At 36.8% G+C, this 27,730-nt stretch overlaps 1 protein-coding gene across 1 annotated transcript; it reads left to right on the top strand.

Moving 5' to 3' along the window:
• The first annotated feature begins 148 nt into the window (after positions 1–148).
• YIPF4 (Yip1 domain family member 4) lies at positions 149–27,260 on the top strand. The gene is made up of 6 exons (XM_036873528.1): positions 149–474; positions 14,679–14,832; positions 16,404–16,575; positions 19,716–19,793; positions 22,770–22,883; positions 26,858–27,260. Exons 1-6 carry the CDS (start codon positions 396–398, stop codon positions 26,993–26,995), a joined length of 735 nt encoding a protein of 244 aa, XP_036729423.1. The 5' UTR covers positions 149–395; the 3' UTR covers positions 26,996–27,260.
• Positions 27,261–27,730: the final 470 nt, after the last annotated feature.

Below are 27,730 nucleotides of genomic sequence, written 5' to 3'. Positions count from 1 at the left end.
GAAGCCCGAGCTTTCCACGAATTACAAGTGAACTTCCTGTCCTGGGTAAACTTCCGGAATCAACAACAGGGAGAGCCAATCAGAACCTTTCTCCGGGAGCCAATGGGAGAGCACATTACAAAGAGCCAATCGCAGGGACGCTGTCACTGTTATGGTCCTGTCAGGGCGCCGGCGTCGTGGTTTCTGGGCGGCCGCCACCGAGAGGACTTTGGTGGGGGACCCTCAGGGGCAGCCCCGCGGCCAGCTGCGCTCGTCTCCGGCCTCGTTCCCAGCCTACATATCTCGGCTCGCGGGTCGCGCCGTCGGGCGCGCGTGCGGGTCGGCGCCGCGGCCGCCTCGGGGCCTGAGCCCAGCCACAGCCTCCTCCTCCGCCGCGGGCTCGGAGGGGCCGCGAGATGCAGCCGCCGGGCCCTCCCCCGGCGTATTCCCCCACTAACGGGGACTTCACCTTTGTCTCCTCAGCAGACGCGGAAGGTGAGACTGAGCCCCGGGAGGATCCGTCGCCCTGGGGGACGCCGGGCGGACGCGGCAGTGTCTTTCTGGGGCCGAGGCGGTTGTGGCCCGGTGGGGACGGGCAGGAAGCTGACCCATGGGGGGGACTCGAGCCCTCTGCTCCCGCCGGGCCTTCCGAGAGGTCCGAGTGGCCGAGGGTGGGGTGTGGGGAACTTTCTAAGTGACTCGGTCAGCTTCTGGCTTTCGCTACACCGTCTGGTGGCAGGTTTTTCTGGCAGACTTACCCACCTCGAGGGCACCCACGGGACCCCAAGATTTTATTTCTAAAGTGATTTGGCGTTGCTCAGAAAGGGATGGTTAGATTGGCCGGGCTAGGTGTCAAAGAATGAGAACGAGCAACGAGAGCTTGTTGCTTTGTTATTTATCAGCACATAACTTTTTGCTGAGATTAAATTAGGCGCTGCAAATACTAACTTCCCTCGAGGAGTTTGTGGTTTTTATGGAACCTGGTATCTTGCCAACGTTCCAGTTTTCCTCCTACTTTATGGTGTTTGACCTCAATATTCAGAGAAGTAGACCCAGATATATTTGGGAACACCCAGCTGGATTACAAGAAGTTTCAGTTGCTTTCCAGATTTCTTTATGTACTGTTTTGAGGAAGCATTTGTGCTGGAGAGATTTTTCTACAGCACGGGAGAATTTGTTTTCCTCCTTTTCTCTGTATTTTACCAGACTCTTTGTAACTGAAATCTTTTTCTGCTACTTTTGTTAGATAGACTTTGTATACCAGTAATTTTCCAATGACCAGACTTAACTGCTGGATATGGAAAAATAAGTTGTACTTAACTATAGAAATTTTATTCTAGAGAAGGACCTAGTGTGTTTCCTGAGAAATCGAGTTTTGTAATGCATCAGTTAATATAGCTTGCTTTCCCTTTTTCTGTTTTGCTTTCCTCGTTTTGGTTTTTGAGTGGCGTTTAAAAAAAAATAGTACTGTAGTTTTGGTTATATTAAAATGCAAAATACAATTTTTATCATAGAGAACATAGCTGATACATTTAAATGTAATATGGAAATTTGGTGAAATATAGCAACCCAAAATATTTCAATTTGTTTCATCTACATTTGTTAGCCTAGTGCTTGGGGAGAATAACCAACCGTAGTTTTCCAGACTTTAAGAAAAAATTGTCTGTATACACAAAAAATTGAGTATCACAACCTGATGTTTGTTCAGACTTATATATCTATGTTTATAGTTCTAATATCCCCGCTTCCTCCAGGAATTACCTTTCTTAAATATGCCTAAGAAATCTGACAATAATATAACAAGCTAATCCATTGACTCCATATACTAAACCAAGAAACCTGGAATAAGTAAAATCCATAAGATTTATTCAGACTTCTCCGTATAGCCGCCAAGAATGTATAGACTCCCTGTATATCCAGGGATATACAGACAAGGATAGATATTTGTATAATAATACCCTAAAGTTTATAATACTATGCAGTTTAAATTTACAGAGTATTTTAAGCAAACGGCTTGTTTGGTCTTCCTAAGAATCCTGCTGAGCTTTATTATTCCTGTGTTTTATAGTGAACCTGAGGTTTAGAGAAGTTTAGTGACCTCCACATGAAGGATCTGGAATTAAGAGCTAGTGTTCTGTCTCCTAAGATTTCTTTATACTAAACCATGATGCCTCTTACATATATTTTTGTAAACTGAATAGTGTATCTGAAGTATAGAGTCCTGGATTTGCAACTTGTCTTTACCAATTACTATCTATGTGATGTTGGGCAAGTTACTTAATCTCTCTTAACCTCAGTTTTCGTATACATAAAATGAGAATAATAATACCCAAGTGCTCAAACATTTTGCAAATGCAAAACGCTTAGTACACCTGGAAGAGTTAAGTGCTCAGTATTTGTTAGCAGTGTTGCTACTGCTTTGGGTTTCAGTATTAATTGGTGCCACGGTTATTTTTTACTGTTCTCTAACATAAACATTTGACTCTGCAACACCAAGTTTCTTCTCTGGTTCCTAAGCGTGTCATGTAAATTCTTGCTTTTCCCCTCTTACGGTGTTTATCTAACCATGGATGTTTTCAGCTTGTAGAGGTTTTATTGTATACCTTGCTTCTAGATTCTGTCCAAGTCTCTTTCTCAGTGATACTTATCGTTACTAATTTGTGCATGTCCTTTGTTCTAAAATGTGCCTTGGTGTTTGTCTCCATACCTATGTGTATCCAGGTCCTCATGCTCAGAATGCTTTTCTCCTTCTCACCCCAAGATGAGACTTAAGGCTGAATTCAGATACTCCTTTCTTGCTGAAACTTTGCTTAACTGTTCCTCAGAAACAGAAATGTCCCTAATCTTTTCTATATCCCAGCACTTAGCACAGAACCCAGAATATTAACATAACAAAGTAGTTGTTTGTTGAAGGAATAAATGATTTCTGCTTTCTTTTGTCTCCTATGACATTGATACTTGGGACTATAAAACCTAGCACATTTTGGATGGTATAACTAAAAAATTACTGGTTTAGAGCCAGAAGACTTCAGTTAAAGTTCTAACTCTTACAGAAGCTATGTCATATTGACCAAATTACATAGCTTCTATAAACTCACATTTTCATCCATAAAATGAAAATCACACTTATAAGAATATTGTGAAAATTACTTAAGGTAATGTGTATAAAAGCAAGGTCCATAAGTACAAGTTAAAAGAACGTAGACTATGTGTGAATAAGCTAGTAAATGAATAAATAAATGAATAATGAAATCCAGACTTAATATTCAGTTCTGTGGTGTAAAACTACATCCAAAAGCAGTAATGAAATGCATGTGTATAAATGCAAGAATGTACCACCGCAATGAGAAGCCCGCGCACCGCAACGAAGAGTAGTTCCTACTCGCCACAACTAGAGAAAGCCCGCGCATAGCAATGAAGACCAAACGCAGCCAAAAAAAAAAAAAAAGAATGTAATGATACCGTTAAGTATAATATAGAAGTCTTTAAGGCAGTTCTTTGACTTTATTTTGTATCACACAAATAAGTAACTCTTTGCCTGCTTTATTTCCACAGACCAGCAGCATTGGCATTACTGGGCTCTAGTAATGCAGAATCTGCCTTAATCATAATTTACATTTTGACAAGATCATCCTTAAGTGATTCATAAACACATTAAAGCTTGAGAGGCACTGATTTAGAATATTATGAAAGATCAACAAAAAGAGGAGGAAATTTTTTATAGATAAAAGATCAGGAACAGTTTAATATTGGTCATATTTTGCCAAATTTTGAAAGATAGGTAATGTTTTGTATATGTAGGATGGAGGGAGTATGTCCATATGCAAGGGACTGTATATGAGGAAGTCCCTAACCAAGAAATGGCTTAATAAGAATGGGATTTTTAAAAATTCATCATACATAATAAATGCTATAAAAAGGAGGTTCAGGAACTTCCCTGGTGGCGCAGTGGTTAAGAATCCGCCTGCCAATGCAGGGGACATGGGTTTGAGCCCTGGTCCGGGAAGATCCCACATGCTGTGGAGCAACGAAGCCCGTGTGCCACAACTACTGAGCTTGCGCTCTAGAGCCCATGAGCCACAACTGCTGAGCCCACGTGCCACAACTACTGAAGCCCACGCACCTAGAGCCCGTGCTCCGCAACAAGAGAAGCCACCGCAGTGAGAGGCCCGTGCACCACAACGAAGAGTAGCCCCCACTCGCCACAACTAGAGAAAGCCCGCACACAGCAACGAAGACCCAACGCAGCCAAAAATAAATAAATAAATTCATTAATTAAAAAAAAAAGAGGTTCAAAGGTGGAAGTGGTTAACTGCAGGAAGGGATCAAGGAAGTCTTCAGAGACAGATGAGGTACATTTTGAAGGAAAAGGAGGAGTTCTTCAGGTTGAAAAGAGGGAAGAGCATTCACTTAAAAATTATGCAAATGCAATAATTGGTCGAGGCAGTCCCTGTATTTTATACTTCTCAATCTTCACAGACCTAAGACAATGCTGATTTAGACCATGAGCCCCTTGGGGTTAGAAGCTGTGTTTTACTGTCTACTAGTATCATACCCACTGCCTAGCACAGAGCCTGGTATATAGCAGCAACTTAATAAATGTTCGATGACTACATGATACTTTTTGATTAAGATAAAGGTGTTGTGCTGCTAGAACTGAAGCCAACACTAATTCAACAGAAGTCCAACAAGTAGTTGGAAAGGACATGAACAGAGACAACTAACCAAGAAAGATGATCTTGCCTCTTTTGGAACCTTTCTTTGTTTTTCTCTCTAGCATTTTTTATTTCTCCTCTGTTTCTTCCATCACTATCATCACTCACAGGTCCCCTCCTAATTGACAGAATTTTTAATTAAATCTACTACTTCCCTTTTTCCTTACTTTCACAGCTAAACTATCTCTGTTATTTCCTATTTCCTCAGCATCCAGCAATCCCTACCATTCTTTTGGAACTTGACTTGCTTCCCATCATCTACAGAAGGACCTTCAGCAGTGTTTCCCAAAGGGGAAAGGTTCCATGACAAAAATTTGGTAAATAATGTGTTAAGCTAAGTTAAACCAGTTTCCTTAATGCAGAATTCCCAGAGCCTTTAATATGCCAATATTAGTTCTGAAACTCCAAATGGAGGTTGTAGCATGCAGGGTTTTCCAAACTTAGTGAATATCAAAAGCTTTTTGTGGAGGGCATCTCATAGGATCCAGATTCCACAGAACATGCATAAAGAAACACTTGCCTATGAAGACAAGTTTTAAAAAATTGGGGGTTTTTTGTCCGATATTTATTCTCTTAACACTTTGTCCCCAACCTATCTTCCACAACTTTTGAACTCTGTGCCTTTTATAAGCCTTGGGCTTCCATGCCTTTGTCTCTGCCCTTTCTTTTCCTTGGAATGATTTCTTTCTTTTTTTTTTAAATTTTATTTCTTTTTTATTGAAGAATAGTTGATTTATAATGTTGTGCTAGTCTCTGCTGTACAGCCAAGTGACTCAGTTATACACATGTAGACATTCTTTTTTTTAATATTCTTTTCCATTATGGTTTATTACAGGTTATTGAATACAGTTCCCTGTGCTTGTAGGATATTGTTGTTTATCCATTCTATATATAATAGTTTACATCTGCTAATCCCAAACTCCCAGTCCTTTTCTCCCTCACCCTCTCCCCCTTGGCAACCACAGTCTGTTCTCTGTGTCTGTGAGTCTGTTTCTGTTTTGTAGATAGGTTCATTTGTGCCATATTTTATTTTTTTTATTTTTTATTTTTTTGGCTGTGTTGGGTCTTCGTTTCTATGTGAGGGCTTTCTCTAGTTGTGGCAAGCGGGGGCCACTCTTCATTGCGGTGCGCGGGCCTTTCACTGTCACGGCCTCTCTTGTTGTGGGGCACAGGCTCCAGACGCGCAGGCTCAGCAATTGTGGCTCACGGGCCCAGTTGCTCCGCAGCACGTGGGATCTTCCCAGACCAGGGCTTGAACCCGCGTCCCCTGCATTGGCAGGCAGACTCTCAACCACTGCGCCACCAGGGAAGCCCCAGTGCCATATTTTAGATTCCACATGTAAGTGATATCATATGGTATTTGTCTTTCTCTTTCTGACTTACTTCACTTAGTATGATAATCTCTAGTTGCATCCATGTTGCTGCAAATGGCATGATTTCATTCTTTTTTATGGCTGAGTAGTATTCCATTGTATATATGTACCTCATCTTCTTTATCCATTCATCTGTCCATGGACATTTAGGTTGCTTCCATGTTTTGGCTGTTGTGAATAGTGCTGCTATGAACATAGGGGTGCATGTATGTTTTTTTTTTTTTTTAAGATTTTTTAATGTGGACTATTTTTAAAGTCTTTATTGAATTTGTTACAATATTGCTTAGATTTTATGTTTTGTTTTTTTGGCCCTGAGGCATGTGGGATCTTAGCTCCCTGACCAGGGATCGAACCTGCACCCTCTGCATTGCAAGGCGAAGTCTTAACCACTGGACTGCCAGGGAAGTCCCAGCATGTATCTTTTTGAATTATAGTTTTGTGCAGATATATACCCAAGACTGGGATTGCTGGATCATATGGTAATTCTATTTTTAGTTTTCTGAGGAACCTCCACACTGTTTTCCATAGTGGCTGCACCAACTTACATACCCACCAACAGTGTAGGAGGGTTCCCTTTTCTCCACACTCTCTCCAGCATGTGCTATTTGTAGACTTTTTAATGATGGCCATTCTGACTGGTGTGAGGTGGTACCTCATTGTAGTTTTGATATGCATTTCTCTAATAATTAGTGATGTTGAGCATCTTTTCATGTGCCTACTGGCCATCTGTATGTCTTCTTTGGAAAAGTGTCTGTTAAGGTCTTCTGCCCATTTTTCAATTGGGTTGTTTGTTTTTTTGATAGTGAGCCTCATGAGCTGTTTGTATATTTTGGAGATTAAAGCCTTGTCAGTCGCATCATTTGCAGATATTTTCTCCCATCTTTGGAATGATTTCTTATTCCTTCTCTGCTCATCCACTTATCTCTCATGGCCAGATTCCAGTTCTACTTCCACATAGTCTTCCTGACCACCTCTTTGATAGCTTAGGTCTCTTTACTCCTATGGCACCTGTGATCTGTTAGCAATAGGCATTGTCATTTACCTACAGAAGAGTGTGTTTTACAGTACTAATAGGGTTTTGTATCATATTCAGCACTCCAAAGAGAAACCCTGTACCCATTTTCAGTCACTCTCTATTCCCTCCCTGCCTTCCAGTCCCTGGCAACCACTAATCTACTTTCTGTCTCTATCGATTTGCTTATTTTGGGTATTTCATGTAAATGGGGTAATACAATATGTGACCTTTTGTGTCTGGTTTCTTTCACTCGGCATAATGCTTTCAAGGTTCATTCATGTTACAGCATGAATCAGTAACTCATTCCTTTTCTGACTGAATAAAATTCCATTGCTTGGATATACTGTGAATTGGATTTTGAACTCCTTAAAGTATCTCACTTCTTTATATCACTCTCAGGGCATTATAGAAATAAGTAATCCTTAAATATTTATTGGTGGATTAATTAACCAATGTTGAAAGTGAGAAAGGTGCTAAAGTGAAAATGACTTATTGTTTGTGATACAGTTCCTTTTGCCAAAGGCCAGAAGCTTGTCTCTAGTCTCTCTCTCACTTTCTCATATTCAGTTGGTCATCAAATTATTTCAGAATAGCTCCAGAATAGCTATATAATTAATCTGTTCTTCCCTCTCTACTGACATTGCCTTAGTTCAAGTCCTTTCCATTTCTCATCTATACTTTTTGCTGACCATACTCCCTCCTCAAATCTCTCCCCACTTAAATCAGTCCTCCACAGTGCAGCTAAGATTATGTTTACACAATGCAAATCTGATTTTGTATATTTACTTTATTAAAAATCTCTAATATCTCTCTTGATATAAGCTCTGTGAAGCTGTTTGCCCTTCTATTAATTAATTCATCTAACCAGCACACATTTGTTGGTTGCCTACTATGGGCCAGGCACTGTTATAGGTACTGGAGATACGTGTTCAAAACAAAACTACAACAAACACACTTAGTTCCTCCCATCAGCGAACTTACAGACATTATCCAAATAATCATACAAATACATTATTATAAACAGTGATAAATGTTATGAAGGAAAAGTCCAGGGGACTATGAAAGGAACCTAATCTAGTTAGGGAGATCATGGAAAATTTCCTTAAATAGGTATATCTAGGGGACTTCCCTGGTGGTGCAGTGGTTGAGAGTCCGCCTGCCAATGCACGGGGCACGGGTTCGAGCCCTGGTCCAGGAAGATCCCACATGCCGCAGAGCAGCTAAGCCCGTGCACCACAACTACTGAGCCCTCATGCCACAACTACTGAAGCCTGCTTGCCTAGAGCCTGTGCTCAGCAACAAAAGAAGCCACCGCAGTGAGAAGCCCTTGCACCACAAGGAAGAGTAGCCCCCGCTCGCCACAACTAGAGAAAGCCTGCACGCAGCAATGAAGACCCAGCGCAGCCAAAAATAATAAATAAAATAAATAAATTTATATATTAAAAAAAAAGTATATCTAGGAACTGAAGAATGGATGGCATTTAATTATCTGAAGTTAGGGGAGACAGCCTGGTACAAAGTCCCTAAGGTACCAGGGATCCTGGTTCATTCAAAGAACTGAGAGGCTTAATATGGCTAGAGCATAGGGACATGGTGGGTAGGGAGGCAGAAAATTGTTCTGGAGAAGTAGATAGGGCATGTAGAGATTGTTAGATTTGAGCTGAAAAAGTAGTGGGAGGCCACTGAAGGATTTTAAACGGGAGAGTGAAAGATTTGCATTTAAAAAATATTCTTCTGGCTATGGGTGAGAATGGATTGGAAAGAGAATGACTAGGGAGAGGAGTTAGTAGACCATTATAGTCATACAGACAGGAGATGTTAGTTTGCACTAGCATGGTGCAGGTGGTAGAAATGGAGAAAAGTGGGCAGGTTCAAAAAATATTTGGGGATAAAAGCGATAGAATTTAGTGGTGATTGAATGGTGTGGGGAGCATGTGAATGAAGGAAACTGTCAAGGATAATTAAACTTCTGGTTTACAGTGCTGGATGGGATTAGTGGTACTATTCACTGAAATAAGAAACTGGAGGAAGACCTTAAATATCAAGAATTCAGTTTTGGAATATTGAGTTTTAGATGCTTTTGAAATAACTACAATGTTAAGCTGACACTTGATTGTATAAGTTTACAGAAGAGGACTGGGTTCAGTATATTGCTTTTTGAGCTCAGCCTTCCTCAGTGTTTTTACCTCTTTTTATGGTCTGAATGTTTGTGTCCCCCAAAATGCATATGTTGAAATCCTAATGCCCAGTGGGGAAGTGGAGCCTTTGGGAGGTACTTAGGTCATGAGGATGGGGCCCTCATAAATGGGATTAGTGCTCTTATAAAAAAGATTTCACAGATCTCCCTACCCGTTTCTGCCATGTGAGGGCACAAGGAGAAGTCAGCTAGCCAGAAGAGAGCCCTTACCTGACCATGCTGACACCCTGACTTTAGACTTCCAACCTCCAGAACTGTGAGAAACAAATTTCTATTGTTTATAAGCCATCCAGTCTATGGTATTTTGTTACATAGCAGCCTAAACAGACTAAGACACTCCTATATAAAAATGATAGTATATACAACTCATAATACATTATTGTGATCAGTAATTTGTAGACATAATAATGCAATAATTTTTGTATTAATAGGCTTTTTTGAGTAAACAATAATTTTCTGTTACTGTTAAGGTGTCCATTTAGCCTACTTTGTGTGACATTCCCCCTCCCCAGGCAAGATGTCACTTCTAATATAATTTAGTAGTGTTGATAGAGGAATCTTTAGTTTTTCCTCTTTAAAAGTTTCCTACTTGATTTTTAAAAAATTATATCCAGATAGATATTATCACAAGTATCTTCTATACAATGTGCTCAAGAAGTACAATATATGATATATAATGGGTGCAAGAATAGCTTTTCTTCCCTGTTTGAAAATTGAAAATGACTTTTTAGTCAACCTTTCTTGGGAAGAAAACAAAGTAGTTAAGCAAGATTTATCTTTTAGAAAATTAATCTATTTCTTTTCATAAATTTTAAACTTGTAAGGCATTACACAAATCTATAAATGTGGTAAAATTGCATAGAACTATACACACATACACACAAATAAGTGCACTTAAAACTGGTAAAATCTGAATAAGGTCTATCAACTGTATCAATGTCAGTGTCCTGGTTTTGATAGTACATATGATGGTATGGTACCATTGGGGGAAACAGGGTGAAGGGTGCATATAACCTCTCTGCAACTTCCTGTGAATCTATAATTATTTCAAAATAAAAGTTAAAAGACTCATAAGGCAAATAAAAGAAATTTATGTTAGATAACTGGTTTATGCCAAAATGGGATTTGATTTTTCTAAAGGTAGGCTCAGGAGATATAATTGATTTTAATTAATATTATGTGCAATATGAAAATTAACTGGCAATATTGAATAGTAAAGCTACTGAAATCGTAAACCAAAATGATATGAATAAAAATATAACCTAGGGGCTTCCCTGGTGGCGCAGTGGTTAAGAATGCACCTGCCAATGCCTGGGACACAGGTTCGAGCCCTGATCTGGGAAGATTCCACATGCCGCGGAGCAACTAAGCCCATGAGCCACAACTACTGAGCCTGTGTGCCTAGAGCCTGTGCTCTGCAACAAGAGAAGCCACCGCAGTGAGAAGCCTGTGTGCCACAACTAGAGAAAGGGCTTCCGTGTGCAGCAATGAAGACCCAACAGAGCCAAAAATAAATAAAAAATTTAAAAGTATATATATATATATATATATATATAACTTAGGACACAATTTTATACAAGGCTTTAAAATTTTTTCTCATGGAGTAACATAATCAACTCCAGTATAGGTCTAGCAATTATAAAATCATTATATACTTGGTTGGTTTCTTGAGCTCTTTCATTGGCCTATATACGCGTTAAAATGTTTTTATAACTAAGATGGAACAGTGGAATTTGTCCCTTTAGTATGAAACATGTGCTTGTTTTATTTTGCTGCACAAATAGTCAATTCTGGTTTAGATTTAAGCACACATGGATTTCATTTCATTTTCATTCAAATAAAATGGCATTATTTTTGTCCTTGCTCTTGGTTGCTTGTTAAGTAAGAAAACGCTTATTCATGTATATAAGAAGTTGGCAAGTACCAACAAAATGTTCATGTTCATTGCAGATTACTCTTCTTTCATAGAAATATAGAACTTTTGTAGGGGTAGATCAGTAAATCTCACCCTGAGTATACTATCATACTACACTGACTGAATTCTTCAAAGTGAAGTTCTCAGGCTGAGGAGAAGATTCAGAGAAAAGATCCCTCACCCAGTAATACACTTGAGTTGAAAGGGAGGGAAAATTACTTTTAAGTTTTGTTCTGCAGTTTTTCCAGGTGGCTTTTAATAAAACTTGAAACTTACTGATACTTTCCTCACTCTGAACCCAAACAGTAGTGGAAACATTTTTAAGATTTCTTTCAAAGATTATTTCCTCTTAAAACCACTTATATTTATTATTATCTTTATGTTGTTTTTTACTTAGAAAATGACAAGAATATTATAATGTAGTAAGAAAGGATTAATTTCAGATTAGTGTTTTATAATTCTGGACAACTGTCCTAGAGTTGACGATCAAGCTAGCTGGTTCTTACTGTGGTTTAATGTAAGACAGCTGTGCTCCTGGAGTGATTTTTTTTTTTTTTTTTTTGAATATTTCTCATTGTCTTCCGACATTATTCTTTACGTGTTAACTTGATCACGTGTTAGAAAACTACTGAGTTTTTTTACTTTTCTGTTGCTTTTTTTTTAACTCACATGTAATTGTGTCTTGGGGGAACTGGGTGATTTGTCAGACTGCTGTTTCTAGCATTCTCCTACATATGTCCATGATATTTTCCTTCTTTGCATAGAATGGAAAACACTGCAAAATTATAAGCTAAGGGTGTCTTTTTGAGGTTCTGCATCCCTGCTATGAAAAACTGCTAAACATATACAATTCTTTCTCACAGCACTCCTTAGCACTATAATTTATATATCCTTTTTTGGTTTAGATTAAGGACTTTAAGTTCATTCTTTTCTAGAGGCCAGGAAACAGTTGTTAAGGGCCTTTCCTGCCTTATAATTCCAAAACCTTTAATGTCACTGCTATACTAATGACTTCCTGATCTAAGTTTTCCTCTTGTTAAATCAAGAAAGGCACTCTTTGTACCTATTGGAAGTAGAATTTTAGTTAAGTTTCAACTCTTTCATTTTCAACTTAGAGTAAGACAAAGAAGCAGAAAGTAATTTTGAGAGAATATTTTAATCACAAGATTCTATGGCAATTAGCATCTATAGGGACTATTTTTAAGCTTTAAGTAGGGAAGGACAGTGAATTCAAAAGTACTTGCATTTTATCTCTAGCTGAATAAACTAAACTATAAAAGCTTTTTAGAATCATGTAATGTTAAGCCTGGAAAGAACTTTGAATAGGAAACTGGAGACCAGAAGACATTAATGATTTGCTGTATTAATTAGTAGCTTAGCTAGGACTTAGCTTCAGAATGCAAACTTTATTATAATTAATTGCAGGAGTTGTCAGAACCAGATCATTATGTGACTCATAATTGATCCACTCATTGATTGAAGTTTAAGCCAAAATTTTTTAATGGCAGTTCTCAAAAGCTAACCTAGAATTTAGGGTAATGTGCAAATTAAGCTCTTCCTTCTACTGTATAGGATCTCCAGGAGAGGAGAGTCTGTGTTGAGTGTTCTGGTTTGCTGTTGCCGAAATTGTTTTCTAAAGTATCACTCCAGTCTTGTGACTTCTAGCTAACAACATTGATGGTTGTTTACTAGTGCATGTTGCCTGGTCCTACAAATGTGTTTTTTTTAATTAATTCCTGTATGACCTCAAGCAAGTCCTTTATTATTCCCAATTTATTTTCAACCAGAAATTTTGACATATGTACTACTGTGATTATCTGTAACCTCTAAGGCACTGGTACAGACTGCGAGTGGAATTTATTTTGTAATGTGGATAACAGAGTCTCTTCACTGCTTTTTTTAATCTATATAAATTTATTTATTTATTTATTTATTTTTGGCTGCGTTGGGTCTTCATTGCTGCACGCGGGCTTTCTCTAGTTGCGGCAAGTGGGGGCTACTCTTCGTTGTGGTGCGCAGGCTTCTTATTGCGGTGCCTTCTCTTGTTGCAGAGCATGGGCTCTAGGCATGCGGGCTTCAGTAGTTGTGGCATGTGGGCTCAGTAGTTGTGGTGCACGGGCTCTAGAGCGCAGGCTCAGTAGTTGTGGCGCACGGGCTTAGTTGCTCCGCAGCATGTGGGATCTTCCTGGACCAGGGCTCGAACCTGTGTCCCCTGCATTGGCAGGCGGATTCTTAACCACTGCACCACCAGGGAAGCCCTTCACTGCTTTTTAGAATTGACCTAAAAAAAACCAACAACTTTTATTTTGCCAAAACTAAAGATAAATGATGTAATTATATAAAGAAAAAAGTTAGCTGAAATAGCAGGAAACTCGTACTAGTCAGATTTATCCAGAACTAAGCATTAATATATGAGGCACTTAGCATAGATATTTGGTTTTAAAAAAATAATGTATGAATAAATATATGAAAAAATAGGGGAAGTTATCTATGGTTTTCCTTTAGCAAATAATTATGTCTAATGGTTTGTATATATAAGTATGTAATGCCTTTAAAAAGAATTTATACATCACTTTGTTCTGAAGCACATAATGTACATAATAATGAAGGGAATCCAAGATGATATCCTGTTGGGAGTTCCTGGGGGTCCAGTGGTTAGGACGCCGTGCTTTTGCTGCCAGGCCTGGATTCAGTCCCTGGTTGGGGAACTAAGATCCCGCAGGCCTCGCAGTGTGGCCAAAACCAAACCAAACCAAACAAACAAAAAAACCAAAGCGATATCCTATAATATATTTTGTATATATCTTCCATTTAAATTTTAAAGTTACAGTTATAAGTCTAGATTCTGGTACAAGGCTAGCTAGTTAGATGTGAAACCTTTCATGTGAATTTACCTCTCTTGTTTTCATTTTCTTGTTGTAAAAATAAAAAGTGGTTTTTAGATATCATTACTGAAAAAAAATTCAACTGAGTAACTTTTAAAGATTTTATTGGCTTATTCAGTGATTCATGAAATGGGCAGCATCCCATTTTGCAGATAGAAAGGAGCTCTGAGGAGCTGTACAAAATGAAAGACTTTAGGCAGAAGGAAGTGGGACAAGGAAGTTATACTAGCTAAAAGTGGATTAGTTATGGCAAGGTCACTTTGCTTTAGGAGATTGCAGGGGTCTGTCAGGCAGATTACCTCACTAGTGCTGACCAGGTGATTCCTGATTCACTAGTTTCAGATTCTGTTTCTGGGAGAGGCCAAAACTGTAATTAAGTCTTGGTTTGGTGACATGAGACTTAGCATAAGTGACTCCATTTGGGGCCTGGTGTCTTGTTTTTAGCACTATCAACTATAAAATACAAAGATTGTATGCAGTAGCAGATGTTCATATGTAGAGATCTTCAAGTGATAATTATTTAGTTGGATATATGCTCATGTTGGTTAGGATTCACACATTTTACCTTGGTTTATAGTTTTGTCCTCTTTTCTCCTAAGATCTCAGTGGTTCAATAGCATCCCCAGATGTCAAGTTAAACCTTGGTGGAGATTTTATCAAAGAGTCTACAGCTACTACATTTCTGAGACAAAGAGGATATGGCTGGCTTTTGGAAGTTGAAGATGATGACCCTGAAGATAACAAGCCACTCTTGTGTGTAAAAATAATATGTATTTTTTGGTTTTTAGAGCTAGTCTGTGGGATGTATTTTTTCATATTATTTAAGACAGGTATAGAAAATCTTAACCTTTTTGGTCAAAAGTCTTAGCTGTTTTCAGTTTTACTGTTATAGTTGACCCTTGAACAACACAGGTTTGAACTGTGTAGGTCTACTTGTACATAGATTATTTTTAATACATACACTGGAAAATTTTTTTGAGTTTGCAACAATGTGAAAAAACTCGCAGACGAACCATGTAGCCTAGAAGTATCGAAAAAATTAAGAAAAAGGTATATCATGAATGCATAAAGTATATGTAGATGTACAGGTAACATATAAAATATATGTTAACTCTTTATGTGATTGGTAAGGCTTCTGGTCAACAGTAGGCTATTAGTAGTTAAGTTTTGGGGGAGTCAAAATTATATGTGGATCTTTGACTGAGGGTGGCACCCATAACCCCCACGTTGTTCAAGGTCAACTGTAACTAGTAAAACTGAAATAATGAGAGAATATTTTTAACCTACTGAATGGCAAAAGTTAAAAGAATCATAATCCTATATGCCACACAAATATACTCCAAACTGTTAGGACTTACCTGGGTCTATAGCTATCTGAAGTGAACATACGATGTAAGTAAAAAAGCAAGGTGCTTGGGTGCTTGCTGTGGCAGTTCAGTTTAAGATTTCCAAAAAGATTACCCCTCCAAACTCTCTCCCATAGAGAAATTCTAGAGCTACCACTGGGAGGACTATAGGGATACTTTCACTTTCTTCATAGTACTTGAAAATTTTTAAGTGATTATGTATCACTTGGGGAAAAAAGGTGAAGAATTTAACAATTTTGGAAAGAAGAACCTATAGCTTTGTAAAATCAAGGTATTACCAAGTTACTCTCTGTAGTAATTATTGGTAGATCAAGTGCTAAAACATCCTGTTTCTTAATGTTAATATACCGAATTTCATCAAATCTAAGATGGTATGGATTATAAGATGCAGTTATTTCACGTTTATTGATAAAACAGAAAAAATACCTAAGACAGCATAAAGCTAGGACATCAAAGGGCTGTCTTATCTCCTTAGTGTTAGGGTAAATGAGAAATAACCTACCATACAAAAAGAGACAGCAAGGAAGTTTGCTTGTCTGTTTGGCACTGGGTGGGGTGTTGGAAGAAAAAGTGTCTGATTATATATAGGATTGCAGTCTGATTTATCAGTATGGTCCCAAAAAGTCTCAAGCAGAGGATTTTATTTAAAGTCCCAAGTTGATAGTGCCTCCAGGAGACTGGCAAAAGGAAAGGCAGATCTTGGAAGCACTTGGCTTCACTCCAGACTGACAACAGTTATAAGAAACCAGCTATTGTGAGATGCATCCCAACTTTAGAGATGTTGAAATGATGAAAATGTTCATCTTGGAACCAGTGAAATGCGGTACTTCAAATGCAAATGTTTTGTTGATCTGTGGTGACGATAATGTTATATTTAAACTTTTCTTAAATTCTGCTGCAACTGTCTCAGTATTCAAAAGTGTGTGCTTTTTAAGAATTCTCATTTTAAAATTACAGGGAAGAATTGGATATCGACCTAAAGGATATTTACTACAAAATTCGATGTGTTTTGATGCCAATGCCATCACTTGGTTTTAATAGGCAAGTGGTGAGAGACAATCCTGACTTTTGGGGTCCTCTGGCTGTTGTTCTTTTCTTTTCCATGATATCATTATATGGACAGTTTAGGGTAAGTATATCTTACTTTTCACAAATTCTAAATAGTTTAAGAGTTTTAAAATTGAAAATAGCCAAATATTAACTGTAGTACTTCATGTTTGAGAAATGCTTTAGCTTTACCCATTATTTCTCACTTGTTTATCCCAACAAGCTGTTCTTAATTAAATAAGAGGGGAGTGCCTTGGATTAATGATTTCCAAACTCTTCTACATCATCATTTTCATAAAAAGTATTAGTATTTGTATGGCAAGTGGGTAAAATGGTTGGGACTGCTTCCACCTGCCCATACTCTTTCTGATTTCTCCAAAGGATAAAGAGTTTGAAACACAATACTCATGTTCTTATCTTTTATTCATTTTTAGTTCTGTTTTTTTTTGTTTGTTTTTTGTTTTTTTTGAATCACTTTTTTTTTTTAAATTATTTATTTATTTATTTATTTTTTTATTTATGGTTGTGTTGGGTCTTCGTTTCTGTGCGAGGGCTTTTTCCAGTCGTGGCAAGCGGGGTCCACTCTTCACCGCGGTGCGCGGGCCTCTCACCATCGCGGCCTCTCCCGCCGCGGAGTTCAGGCTCCAGATGCGCAGGCTCAGTAATTGTGGCTCACGGGCCCAGCCGCTCCGCGGCATGTGGGATCCTCCCGGACCAGGGATCGAACCCGTGTCCCCTGCATTGGCAGGCAGATTCTCAACCACTGCGCCACCAGGGAAGCCCAGTTCTGTTTTTTAAAGTAAGCTTTTTAATAAATGACGACAAGAATTCCATCAGTATTTGTTTTTGTATAATACTTTGTCCTATTCTCAGAGGCTTTATCTCTATCATCAAAATAAGGCACATGCATATCATTCCCTCATCCCTAGTTTAAGGCTTTAGGGGAGTAAAAAATAACTCTTTACCACAGAGTGATTTGGAAATGAATTAGTTTCCTTTTGTACTATAACAGATTTCCACAAGTTCAGTGGCTTAAAAGAATGCAGATTTATTCTTTGACAGTTCTGAAAGTCAGAAACCCAAATTGAGTCTTAAAGGGCTAAAATCAAAATGTCAGCAGGGCTGGTTCTTCTGGAGGCTCCAGGACAGTCTGTTGCTTGCCTCTTCCCATGTCTAGAGGCTGCCAACACTCCTTGGCTTCTGGCTGCATCACTGCAACCTGTTTCCACTTGTCACATTGCCTTCTCTACTGTAGTCAAATTTCCCTCTGCCTCCTTTTTTAAAGGACAGTTGTGATTACATTTAGTGCTCAACGGATAATCCAGAGTGTTCTCTCCATAGCAAGACCCTTAACGTTATATAACACTGGTCTTATTAATATTTACCTTGGATCAGTAGTTCGTATCAAGTGTTCTGTTGCCAGTATAAGGACCATTGAAGAAGTTGAATGGGGGTTCTGGTCTCCTACCCACCACCAACCCTTCATGTAGAACATCTGTGTATGAATTTTATCTATTTTATATAATCTTTCATTTGAACAAAGTGTTCTAAGGCTAAAAACAGAAGATTCTTATCTCCATAGAATGTTTCTTAATTTGAGTTTGTTTAATATTTTCTCATGACTGGATTGGGATCATACATTTTTGGCAAAAATACCACAGAAGTGACATTGTGCCCTTCTCTACACACTATCAGGCATTACATGGTACTAATATGTCATATTACTGGTACTATTAACATTGATCACTTGGTTAGGTGATGGGGTGGTATCTTCCACTGTAAAGTTGCTATTTTTCCCTTTTAATAAATATCTTGTGGAAATACTTTGTGACTATGCAAATACCCTGTTTCTCATCAAACTTTAGCCCGCTAATTTTAGCATCTACTGATGGATCTTGCATGCAACAATTATTACTATATTGTTTACTGAATGATGATTTTCCTCATTCCTTCCACATGTATTTTTTTTTATAATGTTTTTTTTTTGGTTTTTTTCAAAGTTTTGTTGTTGTTGTTAATTATTTATTTATTTATTTATTTTTGGCTGTGTTGGGTCTTTGTTTCTGTGCGAGGGCTTTCTCTAGTTGCAGCGAGCGGGGGCCACTCTTCATCGCGGTTCGCAGACCTCTCACTGTTGCGGCCTCTCTTGTTGTGGAGCACAGGCTCCAGACGCGCAGGCTCAGTAGTTGTGGCTCACGGGCCCAGTTGCTCCGCGGCATGTGGGATCTTCCCAGACCAGAGCTCGAACCCGTGTCCCCTGCATTGGCAGGCAGATTCTCAACGACTGCGCCACCAGGGAAGCCCCCTTCCACATGTTTTTTTTTTTTTTCTTCCACATGTATTAATTGGTATTCTCTTTGGAACAGCTAGTCCTTCTTTGTCATTACTTAATCATTCATTTATTTTTGTCAGTATGGACTCATGGATATTTATTTTATTTTCTGGGCTATAATCCAGTACTATCATTTATTGCTCAGATTGTTGCAGTTTTAGCCATTGGGAGCTCCTTCAGGTTACCTTCTGTATCCTTTTGACATATCCCCATCTTTTTTTGAGTACTTCCTTTCTTTCTGACTCCACAGAGTGTTCTGGGCTCACCTTTTATTGTCCCTGTCCCAGCCCTGGAATCAATCATTTTTCTAGGGAGTCCTAGTGCCTTTTATTGGGGAATATTTAGAAACCAGGATCTGGGCAATAAGTGTGCTTATGTTGCTACTGGGTGTCATTATTTCTGGACCCCCCCCAAGCAGACAGAACTTGGAAATATATGCATGTATCATTACTATGTCAAGTCTCAGGAGTTAAAATTGTCTGAAGTATCATCCACATTCTATTACTTGGATAAATGTGTAATTAATGTAAATTTTAGAGACCTCTTGAGAAGACTGGTAACTTGTTTCACAGATGAATTTACCTTCCAAAATGCTATAAAGCAGGGGTTGGGAGTCAACAGTTTGGTCTTTCTTTGCAGTATTCTTTTATTATAGATCATAAAATACTAAGGTTTCCTTAGGCAATTGATCATTGCTAAATTTTCAATTTGGATGTAAAATTATATTACACATTTATATTCTTATTAAGTTTTACCTGGGAACCCAAACTCTCTATGACCTGAAGTTGGGTATACCAAAGTATCTTATATGGTAGAGGATTGAGTTCGTGGGAAATTATCAGCTTATTTGGTACACAGATATTAATTGCATGAATTTTTTTTCTCTTAAGGTGGTCTCATGGATTATAACCATTTGGATATTTGGTTCATTAACAATTTTCTTACTGGCCAGAGTTCTTGGTGGAGAAGTAAGTGGTTAATTTTGAAAATAGCCTTTGTTTTTTATGGTAAGCTTTATTTTTGATACTGCAGGTAGTATCAGTAGCTATGTTCATTGTAACTGCTTTTTGTCCCAGAATTGCTTTTAAGTTATGCTACTTCTTTTAAGGTGATGTAAATATTAGTATAAATGTTATGAGAAATAAAGAGGAAAGAAAAAAATCCAATTTCACTCATAAATAATGTATAGCTTTTTAGGGAAGCATGCAGTTTATTCTCTGTTACAGTAGTTCTCAAACTTTTTGATCTCAGGTCCCCAAAGAGATTTCTTTCTGTAGGTTGTATTTATCGATATTTACCATGTTAGAAATTAAAATAAAAATTTTAAATATATATTTATTCATTTAAAACTAAAAGTAAACCAAATACATTTTAACATAAAAAATACATTTTAATGAAAACTATTTTTCAAAACAAAGTGAGAAAAAGGCATTGTTTTACATTTTTGCAAGTAGCTTTAGTGTCTGGGTTAGTGGAAATTGTATTCTAATATCTGCTTTCTGCATTCAATTGTTATGATATATTTTGGTTAAAGTAAAAAATAAGGCCTCACACAGGTATATAATTTTAAAAGGAAGAGTATTTTGATACATTTTTTGGATGATTGTGATTATTCTACTCTGATACTGCATCAACACTCAACAAGTAATATTTTCTTAAAGGTTTGTTGTAGTGAGGAATCTCAAACCATATCAGTGAACTTTTTATACGCTGTATCATTGAAATTCACTTTGGATGGATCTTTTTACCCATGCACGATCAACTAAGAAAACATTAGTTCCCTGAGCTTTGCAGATCTTCCAAATGTTGACTCATTTTATTATACAATATCAGAAAATCACATTCATTAATATCACCACATATTTCATCAGAAAAATCTGTATTGGAAAACTATCAAGATAACAGTGTTGGATACAAGTTTTCCAAAATTCTACTTTTTGCTTGAGAGAGAGAACTTTGTAATTTGGAAGAAATACTGTCAGTTGTTTTCCTTGAAATAATAGGCTCACTTCATTCATCTTCATTCATGTTGCCTGTCAGTACCTAACTCTGAATAATCATAGTTTGTCTTTCAGTTGTTCTTTCAAGTAAAAATGGTATTCTATGGATAAAGCATCTAATTCAGCTCTTCACTCACACAGTTGTACAAATGCTCTTCCTTGGGATAACCATTGAATCAAGATACAGAAGAAATGCTTTCTGTGTACTTCTCATTTTGTTACACAGAATATTAAAAAGACATATTCAAAGGTTGAGGCTTAATAAAATTAATCATTTTAACTGCTTCATTAAGGACATTCTTAAGTGAAACTGGCTTTTTTTCTTCTTTTCCTGTGAGTGTGGGGTAGTAAAGAACACAGTAACTACTAGTACGTTTCATGCCACCTTGATTTGTGCTAAAGCAGCATGTTTTACCCATTGCTTTTGTTCTATTAGTACCAATATCAACCCAATTAAAAAGGCAAATAATGTTTTATTACTATTATAAAAAATAGTTTTGTGGGTTTTTTTAAAAGTTTTATTTATTTTATTTTTTTTCCGTGCCTTGCGGCATGCGGGATCTTAATTCCCCAACCAGGGAGTGAACCTGTGCCCCCTGCAGTGGAAGCGTGGAGTCTTAACCACTGGACCGCCAGGGAAGTCCCCTATTACAAAAAATAGTTTTGACGTTCCAGTCTTTTAGAAGAGTCTCTGGGACCCCCAGAGGTCCATGGGCCACACCTTGAGAATCACTGCTCCATTAAATTAGACTTTATGAATTACTATAAACCTAGGAATTCCAGCACTCTGGAATTCAGCTCTCTGTGGAGAGAGTAAAGCACAAGGGATGCCAGGCGGAGTTACTATATCATGTGGGTGCTGACTCATATCAGGCTTACTCTATGAACACTGAATGTTAAATGCAGAACTCTTGAGCCTTTTCCTCATACTTGGTGGAAAGGTCTCCACCAAGCTCTTGTTCTTCTGCTTTCCAGTTTCCAAAATTAAGTTGCTCTTGTCCTGTCTTCTAATCTCCTGTTTATGCCTCTTATAAAAAGGAGTTTCCTTTTTTCCTTCCCTTTTAATGGAGTTTCAGGAAGGAATGATATTAGATATATGCACTCAATCCATCATCTTAACTTAAAACTCTTGAATAAATGAGAGTAACATTTATCTATGTAACTTTTTCACTCTGCTTATGAAAATTTAAAATAATTCTAACAGGGACATTTGTTTGCATATTATTTCTTACATTCTAGATAAAACCTCATATAATTTTTATGTGAAAAAAGGTATCACTAAATGTTTTGGTAATTTAGGAGTGTTGATAGAGAAGTTAAAATACCTAGATCTTAATTTGAACTCTTACCAACTAGCTTTGCTTTCCTGAACAAAGCTCTTTGTCTCTCTGGAATCACTTTCTTCATAATGGGGACAGTAATACCACATAGGGTTGTTAGTGCCTTTAATCTTCACAATATGTGAAGCTCTATCACGGAGTGTGGCACACAGTAGCCACTAAAAAATATTTTTCTCTTCAATCCTCCTACCTCTCTCCCTTCCCTTCTAGTCTGTATTTGTCACATCTAGCTTCTCTAGACTTGAATTTTTCATCAAAATAAGATGGTTGTGGTTCCTTTAAATAATCCTCCTACAACAAGGGAAATAGTGACTAAGAGATATACTCAAGGTAATTGGATATATAAGTCTGAAGCTCAAAAGAGAGAGGGCAGGAAATGTAGATTTGGGTATCGTCATAATTGATAATTGAAATCATGGTGGGTTGTTGACATTGTCCACGAATATAAGAGACTATATGATAATTTGAAATATAATGGGTATGATACTTTTTTCTTAATTCTCACATTTATGTAAGTACAACAAAGTATATATGATGTTTATTAGGGGTTAAAATAAGTATCTTGATTTCTGTGATATTTATTTAACATTTTGGAAATTCACAGGTTGCATATGGCCAAGTTCTTGGAGTTATAGGATATTCATTACTTCCTCTCATTGTAATAGCCCCTATACTTTTGGTGGTTGGATCATTTGAAGTGGTGTCTACACTTATAAAAGTAAGTAGTGTGTTATAAAAAGTAGTTTACTGTTTCCCAGTAAAAAAAAAAAGTATACAGTTGTCCCTCCATATCCACGGGAGATTCGTTCCAGGACCCCCCGCAGACATGAAAATCTGCAGATGCTCAAGTTCCCTATACAAAATGGTGTAGTATTTACATGTAATCTGTGCACATCCTTCCATCTACTTTAAATCATCTCTAGATTACTTACAATACCTAATACAATGTAAATGCTGTGTAAATAGTTGTCTGTAGTGCAGCAAATTCAAGTTTGGCTTTTTGGAACTTTCTGGAATTTTTTCTTCCCCCCAAATATTTTCGATCCACAGTTGGTTGAATCCGTGGATGCAGAACCCACAGGTAATAAGAGCTGACTGTACTAGTTCTCTGGCTAAGAATCTTGTAATCTATAACTGTTTATCAAACAGTTGGTAGTATTTTGGAACAGTGACCTTACTCACTAATTATACCAGTTGTATTTCTTTTATTTTCCCCTTTTAATTGCCATAAATTATAATGTATGTCTAGGGCGGAATAAAGAACAAAGAGCAAATCGGACCTTGGGGTATTACACTCAGAGAATTTTTTTATTTAATGTTAAAATTTTCTTCTAGTTCATCTGACTTAGATTTTGTGGGAGGTATTTATTTAAAATTCCACTGGCTCAAAAGGACACGTGTACCCCAATGTTCATTGCAGCACTATTTACAATAGCCAGAACATGGAAACAACCTAAATGTCCAACGACAGATGAATGGATAAAGAAGATGTGGTACATATATACAATGGAATATTACTCAGCCATAAAAAAGGAATGAAATTGGGTCATTTGTAGAGATGTGGATGGACGTAGAGTCTGTCATACAGAGTGGAGTAAGCCAGAAAGAGAAAAAAAATATCATATATTAACGCATATATGTGGAATCTAGAAAAATGGTACAGATGAACCTATTTGCAGGGCAGGAATAGAGGTGTAGATGTAGAAAATGGACATGTGGACACAGGTAGGGAAGGGGAGGGTTGGACGAATTGGGAGATTAAGATTGACATACGTACACTACCATGTGTAAAATAGATAGCGGGAACATTCTATAAAGCACAGGAAGCTCAGCTTGATGCTCTGTGATGACCTAGATGGGTGGGATTGGGAAGGGGGGTGGGAGGGAGGTCCAAGAGGGAGGGGATATAGGTATACATATAACTGATTCACTTCATTGTACAGCAGAAACTAACACAACATTGTAAAGCAATTATACTCCAATAAAAAAAAAAACCTCGCTAAAAATAAATAAAATTCCACTGGGACTGGACATTTATTTAATAATTGTCACTCATATTTGAATAGTAAGTTCTTTATCAAATATGATATATATGGTTCTAATAAATTGGCTTTTCTATGTTGCAGAGATCAGGACTTCTTTGTGCTGTGTTAAGCTTATATTAACATATGTACCCACTTTAAACATTTACTGATAATATTAAATATTAATAATGAGTAGTGATTGAACTTAAATTTTGGGATTTATTAATTTTGAACAACTTTTGGAAATAAATGACTGCTCTAACACATGTATGTATATTACACAGTGAATGTAATTTTTTTTCTTTATGGAAAATAGAACTTGGACTTAAATACTTAAGTTTTTAAGTAGAGTAACTTTTATGGGTTTTGGTTTTACTTAAAGTTTATTACTAATTCCAATATAAAAGAAATTATTCCTTTTAGAATTGAGTAACTACAGACTAATACTGACATTATATAAGCCTTGGGTATTGAGAAGAGTTGGATTTTGGAACCAATCAGTTCTGGATTCAGATCCTGGTTCTGCCACTTACTTGCTGTTTGCCTTGGGGAGATATCTTTTCGTACCCTCCTATGCAAAATGGGAGTCTTAACTAATTTTTAGGGTTTGTTATGAAGATTTTAAAGTATAAATAATGTCTAGTATAGTGCTTGACAGAGTAGGCAGAGTGGTAGCTGTTATTATTATAAATGTTAAACAAATATTTTGAGAACATCTCTGTATGTTTGAACTGTTTGAACACTTAAGAGACCAAGGAGAAGAGCTTTCTTTCCTCTAATCCTAAATTTTTTTTTAATTGTCATTATTAGCACTTAGTTTAAAAGTCTTGCAGTGCAAGAGCTAGCCCCATGCTGGCATTTAATTATCTAGCCTTAGTGAACATACCACTTTACTGAATCATTCAGGATCACTGCTTGTGTGTTGTTTTACTTGGGTTAAAGCCTGTTTGAATGCTTCTGAGACTACTTCCCAAATTGCTAAAACTGTCCTCTGGTTATTTTCAGTCATTGAGTTCAACTGAAAATTGGTCTTAATGTTCTTTATGCAACATGTGTATGTATTATTATAAAATGGAAGAATCTTTTTTATATCATTAAAAGTTTAGGATACAATTCTTTTTAAACTTTAGATTTTCTTCCCCACATTTCTTTCCCTAATCACTTAATCTTCTGTGTGTAGCGATCTGTTTTACATGTTTCTTGTTTTAGTCCAAAGTTTGCTGAGAAATAATGTTGCAAAACTCTCATCACTTAACTCTAGCATTAGAATACAGTTTAATCTACAAGCACTAATTTTTTTAACATTAAGTCTCTGTAACTCTTACCAATCTTTAACCATTTATTTACAAAAAAATTTAATCATGCCATACAAATGCAATTTGATTATAATTTTACTTCATTTATTTCCCTATACTTTTTTGTAGGTTTAAAATATCTTGCAGGTTTTTTTTTATGTTTTTAGTTTAAAAAGCACAATATAAAATTGGACCATCTCAGATACATTTTCAGTCAGTCTGCCAGCATTTATTTTTTACCTCTGTACCAGTGGTTCTCAACTGATGGCGATTTTGCCCCCCAAGGACATTTGGCAATGTCTGGAGACTTTTTGGGTATCACAAATGGGGAGGGCTGGGATGGCACTAGTATATAGTGACTAGAAGCCAGGGATACTGCTAAACATCCTACAGTGCACAGGACAACTTCCCACAACAATTATCCAGCTCAAAAATTTGATTAGTGCATGGTTGAGAAACCCTGGTCTGTGCCAGGTCTGTTTCTGTCATAGTTTCCCTGATTTCTACCGTTATAGTTCTTCCTTTCATTTTATTCTGTAAAGTGCCTTCAGTGACTATATTGGTAAGTATTATATAAATTTCTAGTTGAAATAATTTAAAATTAAGCACGTGCATAATCAGAAAACTCTCTTCCATTATGGTTTACCATGGGATATTGAATATAGTTTCCTGTGCTATACATTAGGACATCAACTATACTTCAATTTAAAAAAAAAAAGCAAACAAAAATTTTTTATTATGAAAAATTTTCAAACATTAAAAAAAAAAGAAAACTCAACCAAAACGTTATGGTTTTCCTCCTTTCCATTTAACACTATACTTCTACCTAGTCCTGGGAAAATGATTTGATACTTAATAAATGTTGTGTAAAATTTTCACTTAATATGTTTTTCTACTTCTTGGAGAAAAAAAAAGGAAAAATTTCTACTTTGTGAAGATCAATTAGTTTTCTTTCAGGAAACAAATATCTTTCAGCTGCTTATCCCTATAATAGTTTTTCCGAAAGTTGCCTTATCTTAAGTCACCAGGGACACTTGTTAAAAAGTCTGATAATTAGACCCTTCTTCCCTTAGAGATTCTGATTCAGTAGAACTAGAATGAATCCCAGGATTGTTTTTTAATAGGCACCCAAGGTGATTCTTATGATTAGACAAGTTTGATAACAAAAGACTTCATTTGCAGAAGTCAGGGAGCAGAGCAAGGATGAATATTCCTAACAAGTTTTAAACATTCTCAATAAGTTTTACTGCTTCTACAATTGGTTGTTAGGGTTGTTTTAAGAAAATACTGTAAATGTTATTTTTATGATACCCAAAATGTTAATTAACTTGCTAATATGCTGCCTTTTGTCTTTTTTGTTTGTTTTTTTAAAGCTCTTTGGTGTGTTTTGGGCTGCCTACAGTGCTGCTTCATTGTTAGTGGGTGAAGAATTCAAGACCAAAAAGCCTCTCCTGATTTATCCAATCTTTTTATTATACATTTATTTTTTGTCCTTATATACTGGGGTGTGATCTAAGTCATATATGAGTAGAAAAAGACAATGTTACCTTTCTGTGTAGGCTGGGAATTCTTGCTTGAGGGGATTGAAAAAAACGTATTGCTGGTAAAATTTTACATGTTCCAGATGTAAAGGCAGTCTAAGGTCTTTTTAAAACAATATTTTTTTTGTATTTAATTAAGCAATTGCAGTTACCTGAATATTTTTGGTCAGAATTCTGAATTCTGTTTGATTCATCATATTCCAGTGAATAAAATATAAAAGCATTGTGTTTTTAAGATTGTGTCAATATTCACCTAAAAACTTGTGCCAAAAGCACCTGGAATGGTAATTATATTTCACTTGAAGGGTAAATATGACAGCATCCTGATAATCCAAAAGTGCAATGTTTTTCTTTAAAGGGTTTTCTCCTGCATTGCAGATCCTGTAGATATATATTTATATTTATATATATATTTATGAAGTAATTCTTATTATTCACAAAATGTATTTCTGAATAACCAAAAAATTAAGATATTTTAAATCTGATGCTTAAACTTTATTTAATTTGGCCATTAATCTTTTTATTTATAAATTTAATTTTGCTTTTAAATTGTATATAATTTTAAAAATCTCATACATGCTTCAGTGTGTCCTTGTTAAGAATTCTTAATAATAACAGTTGAAACTAATTATAACAGTTGCTGATGTAGATTTGGTTTGTTTGGGTGTGCTTTTAAAAACCACTTTTGAGTGTCTAAACATTTGA

This window comes from Balaenoptera musculus, chromosome 13 (assembly GCF_009873245.2).
Source record: "Balaenoptera musculus isolate JJ_BM4_2016_0621 chromosome 13, mBalMus1.pri.v3, whole genome shotgun sequence".
NCBI lineage: Eukaryota > Metazoa > Chordata > Mammalia > Artiodactyla > Balaenopteridae > Balaenoptera > Balaenoptera musculus.
Note: the sequence above shows the minus strand (reverse complement) of the source record. Positions and strands in the feature narration are given on the sequence as shown.